The sequence below is a fragment of the Sabethes cyaneus genome, chromosome 2, assembly GCF_943734655.1.
Source record: "Sabethes cyaneus chromosome 2, idSabCyanKW18_F2, whole genome shotgun sequence".
NCBI lineage: Eukaryota > Metazoa > Arthropoda > Insecta > Diptera > Culicidae > Sabethes > Sabethes cyaneus.
Genome location: NC_071354.1, coordinates 162,074,207 through 162,089,625, shown reverse-complemented (window position 1 = coordinate 162,089,625; position 15,419 = coordinate 162,074,207). Strand labels below are relative to the sequence as shown.

Here is a 15,419-nt window from a genome sequence, read left to right as displayed (position 1 = left end):
CGTCATCGATTTTCAAGGTGTCATTTAGTTAAACGTTTCTCAGAGATGGCCAAATCGATTTATGCGCTCTTAGTCTCATTTGAAAGGTAATATAGCCTCATAGACCCTCTCATCTTTACTATCTCTATCAACGACCTGTTGGTGCTGCTTTCGTCATCCAAACTTTCCTTTCTTGCATTTTGCACAGTATGGAATGGATGTATTTGGTTCTTCAGATATTTTGACAACATTTGGAAGCTATTTGAGTTAATTTCACGGGCGGCAAATAAGTTTTTATACTGTTTAATTAGCTTTTACCATGAGGTATATTGTAAGATTCCAACCTAGCGGCTTCTAATTATTGGGATTACGAGCTCATTTTAGCCCATTGTGCGCTGCTTATCCGAAGTAAGTTACTGCTTATCCGAAGCATTTTGGAGTATCCCCTGTTTTTGGTTACGGGACTTTAACCGCCGAACGGTCATTCGCCCCTGTTCGGGTGCCTTTCCAAGAAACGCAGTCCCTTACGATTGAACGTATCGTGCAGAATTTTTTGATTCACCTTGCGTCAGCTTTCTTAGAATGATCCAGTTAAGCTTCCAAGTTAACCAGTGAGTCAAACAGCTGCGGCTATTTATCATCGATCTTATTCGTTTTTTAATAATATATATCCTGTACTTACTAAATACATTGAAAATATGCTTGTCAAGCAAGGAGGGGTACAGAGGGGAGGCAATAACGAAAACCTGATGGTTCAAATTGCTAAATTGCAAACATGTGTGGAATACGCATCAACCACGCTAATAATTTTTGCGTGGGACTCTAAATAGGTGGAAACTCTACAATACCAAAATGACACAACAATGGCAGATGAATGGCTCAATGGTAATTGATATCTATACCTATAAAAATGAATTTCTGTCTGTCTGTCGGGATGTTCCTTATAGAATCGAAAACTACTGAACCAATCGGTGTGAAAATTTGCATGTAGAGGTTTTAGGGGCCAGGAAAGGTTCTTATGATGATTAGAGACCCCTCCCCCCACTAAGAGGGGGGGGGGGCTCCCATACAAATAAAACACAAATTTCTGCATAACTCGAGAATTAATCAAGCAAATGGAACAAAATTTGGCATGTGGGAGTTTTTGTAGGCAAATTTTTTTCTGTGGTGAATTGAGACCCCTTCCCTGTTTAGGGAGGGAATTATGACCCCTCTTCCTTTTAAGAGGGGGGTTTCCATACAAATGAAATACAAATTTCTTCATAACTCGAGAACTAATCTAACAAATGAAACCAAATTTGGCATGTGAAGGTGTTTGAAGGCCACCAGAAACTATCAATAGTAACAGTAGATGATTCAGGCCGAGACGGACACAGGCCGCGAGTGTTGCCGATTTGCCGGCGGGGGGAGGAGGGGTAGCTCCCGTAGAGCATCTCTATCTAGGTTTATTTATTTTCCTGACCGACAAAATGGTATTCCGCGAAATGGTTTGTAATGATGGCGAATATTCAAATGCTATCCGCTTTATTTTATCAGGCTAAACAATGGGGGGAGTTGTTTTCTATTTTACTGTGAGATAAAATTTGTATATTAAACACCCATGAACTCCTCAGAAACTAGCAAAACTCGAGATTGTGATAAAGGTCATCCGAGATTCGGGATTTATGTACAACACAGTTTAATTTGTGGCAATACGAAGTTTGTCGGGTCAGCTAGTCATTGATAAAAAGAGATTCCTGATACAAAAATTCCAAAAAAGAAAATTAACTCAGAAACAATGTGTAATGTAAATAAAATAGAAAAATTCAGCCATCAACTGAAACTGTCAATGCATATTAAGATGAAATTAGCAGTTATCGATTCTGCTAATTTCAAAAGCAGTTTTTGTGTTTAAAACAAAAATTCTGTTCATGAAAATATATTCGCTGTGTTCAGATTGACAAGAAGAAAGCAGTATTTACATTTTTTCAAATAGAACCCCGCGTTCGGGCCCAAAACCTGCTTCCGAAATTGGGCTATCCGAAGAAAAATTAATGACTGCTAATTTCCCGTTAACGTGTCATATGAAATTCTACTGTTTACTTACCTAAAAATCTTGAAATGAATTTCAACAACGAAACTCTTTGACAGCTCAACGCAAATAACGAAATTTTTGCTCTAAGGGCTATAGGTTCAGTGCAAGCGAAAGTAGACTATACCATTCCTTTTCTTGATGAGTTTACTGATGTTAATGGTCATACTGCGAATAGTTTATGCTACTGTGGTCGACATATTGTTAATCCTTTTAAGACCCAGCTTGACGATGACGATTACGTATAATTGCTTTGATGATTACTTTTGACAACAGATTCTGCTTGGTTGGAATTTTCGGTTGAAGATGGCGTCTCTCTACATCACCTCTACCCAGGCATGGGTAAAACACCGAACCGAGCTTACACGTGGGCACCATTGCTCAAAACCACTCAACAAACTTAATTTCGTTTTGCACGCCGTTCCCGTACATGCAAACAAACACGAAGTGTAAGAAGCATTACACCGGTGGCGTTAGGTTTAAAAAATTTTCAGTCTAAGTTTTCAATGGCCTCGGTTTTGCACATTTCCGAGTGTTATCGATATCGGAATCCACCGTAGGCGAGTACTTTCAAGCTTGCAAAAACACGCATGGAGGCGCTTCATACTTATTCTAATTGGCCGTGTGAGTGAAAGAAATAGAAAAGCAAAAAGACACGAGTTCACGCTGGTCGTCCAGCATATATCCGAGAAACTTTTACGAAGTAGAAATACACGCCATCCCGAGTGTTTCCGAAGTGTTAATACCCGGTGTGCCAAAAACAACACTGAAAAGGCTCGCGGTTGCGGCACGCAGTTTGGTTCAGTTTTTAGACATGCCTGCCTCTACCTCTAGAACAGGTTCACGACGATGGATGATGATGATGATGATGATGATGATGATGATGATGATGATGATGATGATGATGATGATGATGATGATGATGATGATGATGATGATGATGATGATGATGATGATGATGATGATGATGATGATGATGATGATGATGATGATGATGATGATGATGATGATGATGATGATGATGATGATGATGATGATGATGATGATGATGATGATGATGATGATGATGATGATGATGATAATGATGATGATGATGATGATGATGATGATGATGATGATGATGATGATGATGATGATGATGATGATGATGATGATGATGATGATGATGATGATGATGATGATGATGATGATGATGATGATGATGATGATGATGATGATGATGATGATGATGATGATGATGATGATGATGATGATGATGATGATGATGATGATGATGATGATGATGATGATGATGATGATGATGATGATGATGATGATGATGATGATGATGATGATGATGATGATGATGATGATGATGATGATGATGATGATGATGATGATGATGATGATGATGATGATGATGATGATGATGATGATGATGATGATGATGATGATGATGATGATGATGATGATGATGATGATGATGATGATGATGATGATGATGATGATGATGATGATGATGATGATGATGATGATGATGATGATGATGATGATGATGATGATGATGATGATGATGATGATGATGATGATGATGATGATGATGATGATGATGATGATGATGATGATGATGATGATGATGATGATGATGATGATGATGATGATGATGATGATGATGATGATGATGATGATGATGATGATGATGATGATGATGATGATGATGATGATGATGATGATGATGATGATGATGATGATGATGATGATGATGATGATGATGAGTTGGGCTAGGTTGGGCTTAGCGCACCGCTAGACTGCCTTCAGTTCCGACAATGGAATAAGTCATATATGTAGAGCTATATTTATTTTGTATATTTCATAATTATGCATCTAAGATTACCATGTGAAAGCAAAATGGAAACTGGCATCACTCAAAAATATATGACGTCAGTGACAAAGCTTGATTCCTTTTAAGGTGAAATTAGCAGTCATCGATTCTGCCAATTTCAAAAGCAGTTTTTTTGTTTGAAACAAAAATTCTGTTCATAAAAATATATTCGATGTGTTCAGATTGGCAAGAAGAATGCAGTATTTACATTTTTACAAACCGAACCCCGCTTTTGGGCCCAAAATTGCTTCCAAAATTGCGCTTTTCGACGAAAAGTTAATGATGGCTAATTTCCCGTTAATTGTTCTACACATTAACCGATAAAATTTCATTTTATTGTGCTGTACAATTTATAATTATTGTAGGCATTTCCGTTTTGCAGATAATTGTGATTTCCAATTCTTCAACAATCGAGCATTATTCGATTATGCCCGGATATGTTTGATATATTATATATATCGTAGGTATCATTTAAAACGAAATTGCAAACGAAGGAAATAATTTTTATTCGTATTTTTACGCTTAATTACCCTTCATAATCAATGAACCTATAAAGAAATATTATTTTTTTCTTTCCTTCAACAGCCAGTACACCAACATGCGGAAGAGAAAAACCAAACGGAGCTCACCAATGTGAATTCGTGATTCGGTTAGGTTAGCGAACATTCGAGTGTCAAAAAATATTTCAAAATATTCTCAACAATTTTTTAAAAAATTTCGCGCCCGCGACTATATAACCTAGCCTGTGAATACCTGAGTGATCGCGTGTGCTTCGAAAACAACTGGTCACAACTGGCGGGCCAGAAAATTAGCACTAATTGTGAGGTGTTAACCGCGTAATCGTCACCACGATGAAGTGGAACAAAAAGCCAAAACAATCGGTAAGTTTTCTAATGAATAATGCACAACCGTCCTAGATGCGGACTTCCAGTGAGGTCACCTAGCTAGAGCTCTTTGTCTACAGTCAGTAGTGCAGTGTTCTAGCGCTTCATTTGCGTTGTCGCTTTTCGTTGACCTCAAAAATTCCGATGCACCACATTATGTGCTGCACCATTTCCGTGACTAGCACGAATTGAAGGAAAGTAGGTGGGTGACGTTCGATTTTGCCACGGTAATCGAAGTGCATTTCATGATTGCAAAGCTACGAAAGCTGCAGATGTGTCCTCCCAGCTTCATGAGAACATCTTTTTGCTATTGTTTTTTATTGTATTCTTTTTTATCGAGTTTCGATCGAAATCGGAACGGTGAATCGAAAAATGTTGTCGCATCCAATCGGAAGCCGATATTTACGTTTGTTTTCAAGCACATTTCGAATATTTAGATATCGCATTCCAACCAGCAACATTCGTTTGGGAACATTGAAAGCCAATCGAGTGCACGTTTTTGCAATTATCGTTCCCTTACTGCGCGTCGGCATCCGAGACGAGGCGACAATTTCTGTTTATTACTGCAGCTCTCTCTCTCTGTTCAAGCGACCATTAGATCATGTTTGTGGAAATATGAAATTGAATGATGGTATAAATATAAAAATCAATATTGACAGTTTTACCGATACTCAAGTCTCCAGAAGTAAGAATAAAAAACAATCAACAATATTCAGAAGAAAACTTGTTGAATCGATAAATTTGTAAAAAAAACACAAACAAAACACAACCAAGGTTTTGGTTCAATATTCCCACAGAGCAGCATTGAAAATGTTAAGAACCTTGATCAAATCGAATACGAACGAACGCTAGAGTCAGAATTCAAGGCATGTATTTGAAAGAGCTTCCACGTAAGTATAAGTTCAAGGTCAAGTTTGTCAATTGCCAGATATCTGTGCTCTTGAAAGTATCGAAACGTGACGTTTCCGACAGGGAAAATTATTCGATTCGGAAAATAAAATGTACTTCAAAATAGGGCATTGAAGCGCTGCATAACATAGACAGCTCTGTGTGAGTTACCGAGCCAAACATCGAGGGTTCTTTATTTTCTGTTATTTTAATATGGAAGCTCACGAAAGCTTACAAAACTTTACATTGCAGCTGAGAGGGTGGGTGGGAGGTGCACATGAAAAGCGCTGTTAAAATTGCTCACAACCTGTGCGATTCGGCTGCTGGCATTGATTCTGAATGCATTCAATCGAGAATTGCGCCCGGCTTGGGAAAAATATTATATGATGAAATTCAGCTTAGCTTGTGGAAATCAATTTGCACACCAAGATGGCCATAGGAAGAGAGGAACGTGCGGGGAACGTGAAATTCAATATTCAATTTCATGATGGAAAACAATGCTTTAGCCAAGTTTTACGGGACTGCGGACGAGTAAGCGTCGAGTGGGGGGTGGATCGTTGGATTAATTCCGGTAAACATTTCCTGTTTGTGTCCGTAGCGATGGTACCATTCTAGAGTTATTGCTGCGGAGCTTTGTTTTTCACGGTAATCTCATGGAGCTTTCTGGAATTTCCATGATGAATCAATAAATTGAGCAGACTTTTTGTTTTTAAATTATTTCATAAACTTTTAACCAATTAATTAATAATTTTTTCACCGGTTTTACCGGGTTCACCGGGAAAATAAACACACATAAATGAACCTTTATAATATAATCACGTGTTACTGTTTAACGTATTTTGAATGAAATTTTCGGAAACCAGTTTCTCGGGGGGACTTTGTTTTTTTGCATGGGATACCCTTTTGGTTCGTCGCTGCCTAAAAGTGCTTAGTATACTTGGTCCTTAATGAAAACTTCATGATAAATATGTTTGTGTTTGGTGCTTAAAGTGTCCCTTTCTGAGTTAAAGAGATCTTAAAAATTATCGTTTTTGTCAGCCTTTCTTTCTTTCAAAATTCAAATGGCAGATAATATAATGAGCCTTTTGGAAAAAATATTGGACTGAAGCGTGTGTAATTCCGAGACATAGTTTTGTACAGAAATAAACTTGCAAGAATGCAATGGAGACGCATGATGTTTTATATTTACCTGCAATGAAACGAAAGTTTTTGGCAAAAATGTTGATTTTTGGAATTACCTTAATTCAAAAATAACCGCCCAGTTAGCTTCGAAGTACGATACTGGTCTAACAAGCCAGTCGTTGTATGCTCGAATCTCGGCTAGGCGGTGCTGCTAAATAGAGTCAGTACACAGAACGAAAAAATGAATCTCACATTCGACGTAAACTGAAATCTGATACATTTTTCCATTAAATTAAACGTAAACAACCTAACCCGTTTTTGAAGATATATTTTTACATCAAACCAAACGTAATAAAAGTGAAGTAGAATTGTGTGGAGGATTGTTGCCTGGTAGCTGTCATGTACTCTACCAACCGGCTGAGAATTCCGACGATAAAGAAGGGTCAAGAAAGACGTTAAGCCCAAGGTTTTTTTTAATTCAAAAATGGAGCTTTGGTTATAATAATTAGTGTTGTCAACATCGACAAATCGCGTGACTTTCAATCGCCGTCACTTGTAACAATTACCAGCTTCTATTGAATCTTACTTGAAAGTTTCTGTTCAACAAATAAAACAGGTCGCTTCTTGTATAATACGATGTTAGGAGAAAATTAACTGCTCTCTCTCTCTCTCTCTCTCTCTCTCTCTCTCTCTCTCTCTCTCATTTTTTCACTATTTTTTGTTTTGTTTATGTTTGCCCAGTTTTGCTTAAAATGGCGTCGAAACAAGAAGCATTCCGGGAGCGCGTTTTACACTTTTACGATCTGCCACACAAATCTCGACAAAAAGTATACAGTACAACATTTAAAAAGCGAATATGCTACGGCTTCGACTGTTTACCATATCCTAAGATGTCCAATAACCTATTCGCAAGCAAGGTAGTGGAAAACCAGCCAAAATTATGGACTCAGAAGGACATCGTTCTCTTTTTCGTGCAACAACAAGTCCTCTGGTTTGGCTATCAATTAAGATGTGCCAGACAAATATTTTAGGAAAATTTTGATCCGGTTTCTATAAAAACATCATGTAGATGGACAATATGTGTTTTGGCCGGATAGAGCATTACGCCAAAAAAAACACAATAATTCCTGAATACCCATTCGATCCCATTTGTACCAAAAACCACGACCCGAAAAATCTGTCTCAGTGCGCCCAATCGAAGAATCCTTCGGGATTTTGAGTTTCAGGGTGCACACAAATAACTGGAGAGCCATGAATTGCAAACAGTTCATTGGTAGAATCAAGAGATGCATTCACAAAGTTGACATGACGGTCGTACAACGCTCCTGTTCCGAAATCAAACGGAAGCTTCGCCGAACAGCCGATTACGGACCGTTTTCAAATGTACACTAATTTTTTTCAACAACGGATAATGTATCTTTAATTTCGGTAAATCAGATATTCTTCATGAATATTTGTCGTATTTTGACAGCTTGAGAAAAAAATTCCAAAATGTCAGTTGTTACCCGTTAGACTGTGGAGATGTGAACCAGGATATTGCAGCCAGTAAATCCGGTTGTATTGAGCTTCTTTACACATCAGGGAAGAAATGAAAAGCTTCTCGAAAAGAGGGATGGTCGACCAATCTAATGTCAATAATAATGTCTGCGTAATATTTCTTTTCGATCCGCTGCGAATACAGTAATGTTCCTATTTTGTCAGCTCCCGATTTTATTTACCCCCGATTTTGTCTACCCCCGATTTTATCAGCTTTTTGTCCCGATTTTATCAGCCAATAGATTTTGCTTTACTTTTGTGCTTTTAAACATGATTTATAAACCTTTTCAGTCTGCAAGAAACTATTCTGATTCCCTGGGGAGAGTTTTTCAATGAAATGATGCCTTTTTCCGCGCGGAATTCGGGGTCAAAATTAGAACTTTTTCATATTAAAAGTTCTACAATTCCAAAAAATTTCCATATTTTAGTTCTGGACTAGAGTGCTGTGCCCGGTTGATTGGATTGCGTTGAGTTTCCGGTTGATCAATTGAGGGTTAAAATTTAGTTTTTAGTAAAAGTCTTCAAAAAAAAAATCGAAAAAAAATTTCCCAATTTTGTCAGTTTCCCCATTTTTTAGTAGTAGGGGAAAGCCATCATCATTTCAAGGACATGTCAGTGTATGTGGGTAGAATTACAGTAGATCCAAATTTGATTATCAAATGAATTTCACACTAATGCTGTTACAGAAAGGCCAAAAGGGATTGGGCGGACCCACAGGCAGAGGCACTTGTGCGCATTCCGGGGTTATAAGAGTCGCCTTCCAGCATTAGGATCCTTCCATGTAATAATCAATTTCGTTGTACCAACTTTAACCCACGTGATGATTTGTTTTAAATTGAGAAGTGCCATATTTGCTTCAGACCTTAAGGATTCAGATTGGCAATCCACTCCATCATCCAGTCTTCCACATTTATGATATCAATAATATTGCTGTTAATAGTAGGATATTAAGATGAAATGTGGCATATATGGGTAAAATTAGAACAATCTCACCAGCACTCCTTCGTATGGAATAGCGTCCTTTGAGGTTCCATAAGTGCTTCTAATAGTTAATTTAATTTTTCTGGCTCTGTCGTCTGCCCAAAACCGCGGTTTTGAGATCAGGCAGCCGGGAACCACCCAGCATCGCACCTCCTAGCTTGACTACTCAATAGAGCATTACCAGGTATGGCCATGTGGAGGCGCTAGGTAGGGGCTTAGGATGGCTAGAGATATATTGGACGCTCCTCATTTGCCTTCCTCATTTCATACCCTTGTCAGTTTCCCCATTTTGTCAGCCCAAAATTCAACATGGGGCTGACAAAATCGGAATTATACTGAACTCGTATGTTTTATAAATCACAGGAAAGTGCTAATTCAGAAGTAGCGAAGAGCTGGAACGGAGCGCGATAAGGGTGAAGGTAATGAGGTTCTTGAACACCGGAACCAATAGACGAATAACCTCCCTTCATGTGTTCGTCAATACCTGTGCTTTGTTTGCAATAAAATGGCTGAAGCTAAAGGAAGTCCCAATTATGTGTTGGTTTCCGACATATCGATGTAGCTCCGCTAAAACCGATGTCAATTCCAAAATTGAAGCAGCATGGATGCATCCTCGGAACGTGTTTGCTAGACTTCGTGCTCAACCATCCTATTTAGATGCCCAAAATTTGTGCTTGGACTGAATCTACAGTTGTACGATTAGCCGGTGATGGTGATGTGTGCCATCTAAGTCTAACCCATCAGATGAGGGAAACCAAGTGAAAGTGAACTTTCATTCCTTTTGGTGTTCTACATATAAGAGGTGTTTGGGAGAGGTTGGTGAAGTCTATTTAATGTGCAATTACTAGACTACAAAGACTAGAATACCTGGTAGAGTATCTCGCATTCATTAGGAGAGAACCTAAATAGATCAGTGAAACTAAACCACTACAGGTCGTCGACCATGGAGCAAGTGGTGATAGGTGCAAAGAATAGATTCGATTTAAACGGACAAAATCATTCTTAGCTTCTTCAACAATAGTTGTGATTAGGAAATTGTTAAAGATTGTTCCAGGCTTGACCTGCCGCAGATTCATATCTACAGCGCAAACCTGTATACTCAAGTAAAGGTTGCTGTCCCCGACATTTGCGGGGTTGTCAATTTCTGGATGCACTAGGATGCAACTGTAAGGAAGCAGTTTGAATTATCGACCAAGTTGAGTTTCCATTCGCTCTTCTAGTTAGGGTTGACGATCACTGATGGTTCCCAGTCGCCATCTATCTAATCATCCCTATTGTCAGGTTTGTTAGCATCTGGATTTGGCATATGCTCTGGTTTGTCCACGTCCTCTAGAGTGGTGGCTTCCAGACTAGAAATAGTATCACGGTTATCCAAATTTTCTAGCTTGTTGGCCTTTGTATTTTCAATTTTCTTCGGTGACAGAAAGTCCCAGTCATCCTCCAGTGACCCTGATTTTACTTTCTCGTGGCCGATCATCACCCTTTATTACCAACGTATAGAAATGGGTATGAAGGTAGTATTTGGCAGTGGATGATCTTATTGCTTTGATGATTCTTGCCCTTATAGTTGAAGATAATGTGCATCTTCTTGGTTTCCGGACCGTTAACATCCGAACCAGACAAGACCATGTACGGCAAGTCACCATACAGATCCCTCTAGTTGATATTGCAGTATGTTAATTCTTACATTCTCTAACGTTACTGAGAACTGCTCTACGCGTACTGGATATTCAACTTTGAATGATGGACAGCCCAAGCAAGTGTTGAGAATTTTCTAAATTAAAACTAATGGTCATTAAGATGCTTACGAATAGGGTCCAATTCGAATCCAAAAGTGAGACAATAAATCGGAAATCTTGTTGTTAAAAAATGTTAAGCTGCCGCAGATCTTCTTCCACCAAGGTCTTGGCCAGCCGATTCCACAAATCTTTCATCTTACTAAAAAATGTCGCTGGTGACTACTCTCTTTATCTTCATCTTCATATGGAGCTCCCGTTATTTCTCTATTGCACAGAACTGGGGATAAATTGGTGGATTCAGCTCTTTTAGGATGAACTGCACGCCATTGTCATTGTACCATTGCACAGTATAGGCAACAACCGAAACACCGGTCTTTATGTTGTTTTTGAGAGATATAAAGTGACTCTTCTTATGTAAAAAGCCACGAAAAATCAATTAACGATGGTCTCAACGCGCGAAATGATGGGAAGTAGTCCATTTTGCACCATTAACCCCTAATCATAAGAATGTTCGGAAAAAGGAATACAGTGGTTTACCGATTTTATCTACCCATCCGAAAATTTTTGGTAGATATTTTTGGAAAGTAGACAAATTTGGGGAAAAATAAATTGCTCCAAAATAATTTAAATGAATAAAAAATATTGTTAATATTGATCATTTTCTTCAATTATGTATTATTTTAGGGTAATTTTACGCATAGAGCTCATTGTATTCATATCAACCATTAGCCATAATGCATGTCAACTCAGCAATATTATGAATAAAGACATATCAAAATTCAAAATTGCTCCGATTTTATTCAGATTTTGTGTACTTATTCCTTTGCAGTAAATTTGAGATCGGTATTTTTATTTGGTACTTAGGGTTCTCTTTTCTGAGTCAGTGTGGTCCCAAAAGTTACCATTTTTTCCACTTTTTTTTTCTTTGAAAATTCATAACTTTTGATCCATTGAACCGATTTCAATTATGTTAATCAGTCAACTTTCGTTCATTGGGCTATCTTTAAGTGGGCTACGTTTTAATCGGGCTCCTGTTAATTGGGCTATAGCCCATCTAAAACGAAGTCAAACGTCATTTCTGACAGTGTATTTTTTCTTTCGTGGGGCTCTTGAATGCATTATTTCAAATGCAGAAAATCATTTATCTAGAAAATATTATAATTAATTAAATGAAACACAGTTGCATCATATCGTTATCTGATCATGTTTAAGCTTGACCGTGCCAATCATTAGCATCACGGCGAAACAGTTAAAAATGCCAATATATGTTAATATTGTCGTATGAAATTCTACTTTTTACTTGTAAAACAATCTAGAAATAAATTTCAACAACGAAAAGATTAAGTTTAACTTTGATTCCGTGTTTAAGAAATGAATATATTTTTATAAACCTTTCTGCGACGATTTCGACAAAAACAATCAATGTAGCCCTCGCTTTCGACAGCTCAGCCCAATTAACGAAAGTCTTTCACTAAGTGGGCTAAGAGTTTTTCAGAAAAAAATATTGGACTGAAGCACAAACTTTTTTTATTATCGCAAAAACATTGAAAACAGTCACTTTTCATGTTTCCATGGTGTGTAGACCAAAGAAATTCTAAGTTTTCATAAAGTATCGAGAATACAATGAAGACCCATGGTTTTTGTTTTTACTTGTGTAATAAAAGGGGGTTTTTGATAAAGAAATGCGTCTCTAAAATAAAACGCCATGCGAGTCTATTGCATTTTCGCATCTTTATTTCTTAAAAAAGAGTATTTCAAAAACTAAAAATGTCAGATATCTGTTTTTTGATATCGTATGTAAACAACTAGCTTGCCATTGAAAGTATAATGAAAAAAAAAATCTTCTTTCCATTTCCGGGTTTTCAAGTGATTGCTATATCTTTATACTATATATTTGTATAGTAGAAGGGCAAAAACGAATATTTTAAATGTTTTAAGTGATTTTAAGAGTTTCAAGGCTTCTACAAAAAATGTTTTTGCAATCATAAAAAACTTTGAACATCAGTTTATTGTTATTTTTTCTGAAAAGCTCATTAAAATTCCTTTTATTTGGTAATAAAATTATTAAAATCGTTGCAATGGTTCAAAAGATTACAATTACACTGCGGCTACAATTACAATTACAAGGAATGAAAGGTGATAATCATAGTTTCTAGCGGAGACGGGGTGTGCCCGTTAGCGTTACGGTATAGAAAAATATCACAAAGGATCATTATGAAGTGTTAAAAATATGCGTTACAAAATAAATGGAAGTTACTTTGCGTATTTGACTTCAGCATTATTATACCCATTCTGTGTATAATTACATACCACAGATGCCATATAATAAACTATAAAATACAGAGAAATATTCCCTGTTATGCATAAATTCGTGAAATCTTCCAAATTTTCATGCCGAAATGACAATTTAAAAAAAGGTAGATAAAACCGGGTCTAAATGGTAGACAAAATCGGGGGTACCTAAATTCGGGCGTAGATTAAACCAGGTGTAGATATAATCGGAATACCACTGTATAACAATTTTTATTACATCACAATATCATGTAGGGGTCTGATTTGCCACATTGTACTAAGTAGTTTTGTGCTACGGTCAAAATGCCAATTTGATACTTTTACCAGAGATTTTTAAAAAGGCATGTCTATTCTTCAGTTTGAAATGGTAAGTAGATTTAACGAGGAACAGGGCTTTCACAAGAGTGTCGTGTAAGGGAATGTTTTGCCTTGTTTTACCCTACAACTTATACTGAAATTTGAAAAGTATTGACACAAAAAAACCAATTTTAAAAGTGGTCCGATTTTGTACTAATTTAATGTGTTTGATTCTTTTCGAAATAAGTATTTTCGGGAGGGTATTTTCAGCAAGTTTCTAAATTTAGCCTATTTGCCTTTTCTTTCGCCAATAAAAATACTTTGCCGACATACAATTTTAATAAGTTATAACTCATTTCTTAATACTGTAAGCAATGACGAACTGACATGACACATCGAAGAAAATCCTTTAAAAACCATCGTACTACAAATTTTGCTTGCACACTAGCACCCTCTGTTATGCATGTTGCGGAGTAGCTCGCATTTGCAGCGTTTTATGATGTAGGGTTTTTACATTTGTATGGTTTTACACAAGGGGTTTCCAGTAAGGCGTATAAGTGCGTAGTAATCAGAGATTACTTTTGTAATCATTTTCGAATTAATTAGGTAATCAATGGTAATCAGTAGAGTAATCAATGATAATCTTAAGTAATCATTGGTAATCATGATTAATTTATAGTAATCACAAGAGATTGATTACTGGTAATCAGAGGTAATCAGTAAAGTAATCAAAAGTAACTTTTTTCAAAGGTGCGTAGTAATCATTGCTGTTGGAAACCCCTTGGTTTTACACTGAAAGCTCGAAGCAATACTCGTGCGCCGCGGTTTGGCCATGTTGCGAAACATGCTTTTTTGAAAAATGAGTGGTTTTTGATTGGAACGATGGAATTAACGCGAGTGTCTCGTCTGTTTATCTTTGCTGTAAGTAATCTACTATTCTTTGTTCAAAGAACGTCAAAATCACCTGTTCTTCCACTAGAACTAGGTCATAGGCCGAAAAAATAGATGCAATCGCTTAATGGGCCGAAAATACCCTCACGTGCCCTATAATATACTTATAAATTTTATTTATAGCTTCGGGTGCCTCTGTCTGAGTTAGGGTGGTTACAAAAATCATCATGTATGCCAATAGTTCCCTCTTTCTAGTCCCGTTTTGCCCTACGATCAAAGCAGAACTATTTACAAGCAACAATACTCTGTTAAAAGCTTGTATAACCGACCATTGGTGACGTCGCTGTCGCCAAAATAAAGTGACACATTTCATTTGCTGTCGTAATGGCCGGCCAGCCTAAATAGGGCAGGTTGGTAGCAATCAAAATAATCTCGTCTGTTTCCATTTACTAGGTCGGTACTTAAATGATAAATCAAGCTAGAAGCTTTAGGTATTTTACTCTAGATAGTATCCAGTAATGAACCAGAATGCATTGGTTGTAAATTTCGCTATCTTCGTCCTTGGAATAAACGGCTTACAACTATCATATAAGAGTCTAATGATCTCATGGGGTTTTCTAATAGGTAGATCATTCAAAAAAACTCCTTTCTCATGATTGCGCACCAGTTGACTGCTTGAAGAATCAGCTGCTTAACAGCTGCTTAACAGTTGCCCCACTTGCACTGCACCAATAGTGTACGCAGATCAAGCCTACCCCAATTGGAACATTCAATCTGTAGTTTTTTTTTCTGCGGCTACTCGAAACCTACTTACCGAGATGTAATCGATCAGATTAGTTTATTTAAGTGTATTACATGATTACCCACCGCGGCGGTAC

General features: G+C 37.3%; 1 protein-coding gene across 4 annotated transcripts in view; it reads left to right on the top strand.

Moving 5' to 3' along the window:
- Positions 1 to 15,419, top strand: part of LOC128738441 (sodium-dependent nutrient amino acid transporter 1) — a 239,067-nt gene that overhangs the window by 88,645 nt on the left and 135,003 nt on the right. For 2 of the 4 annotated variants that reach the window (XM_053833568.1, XM_053833569.1), the window contains exon 2: positions 4,497 to 4,792. The exons of the other annotated variants lie outside the window; for them this stretch is intronic. In XM_053833568.1, coding sequence (XP_053689543.1) covers positions 4,763 to 4,792 — 30 coding nt within the window. In that variant the 5' untranslated portion in view covers positions 4,497 to 4,762. The remainder of the gene's footprint in view (positions 1 to 4,496; positions 4,793 to 15,419) is intronic. 4 annotated transcript variants of the gene reach the window in all.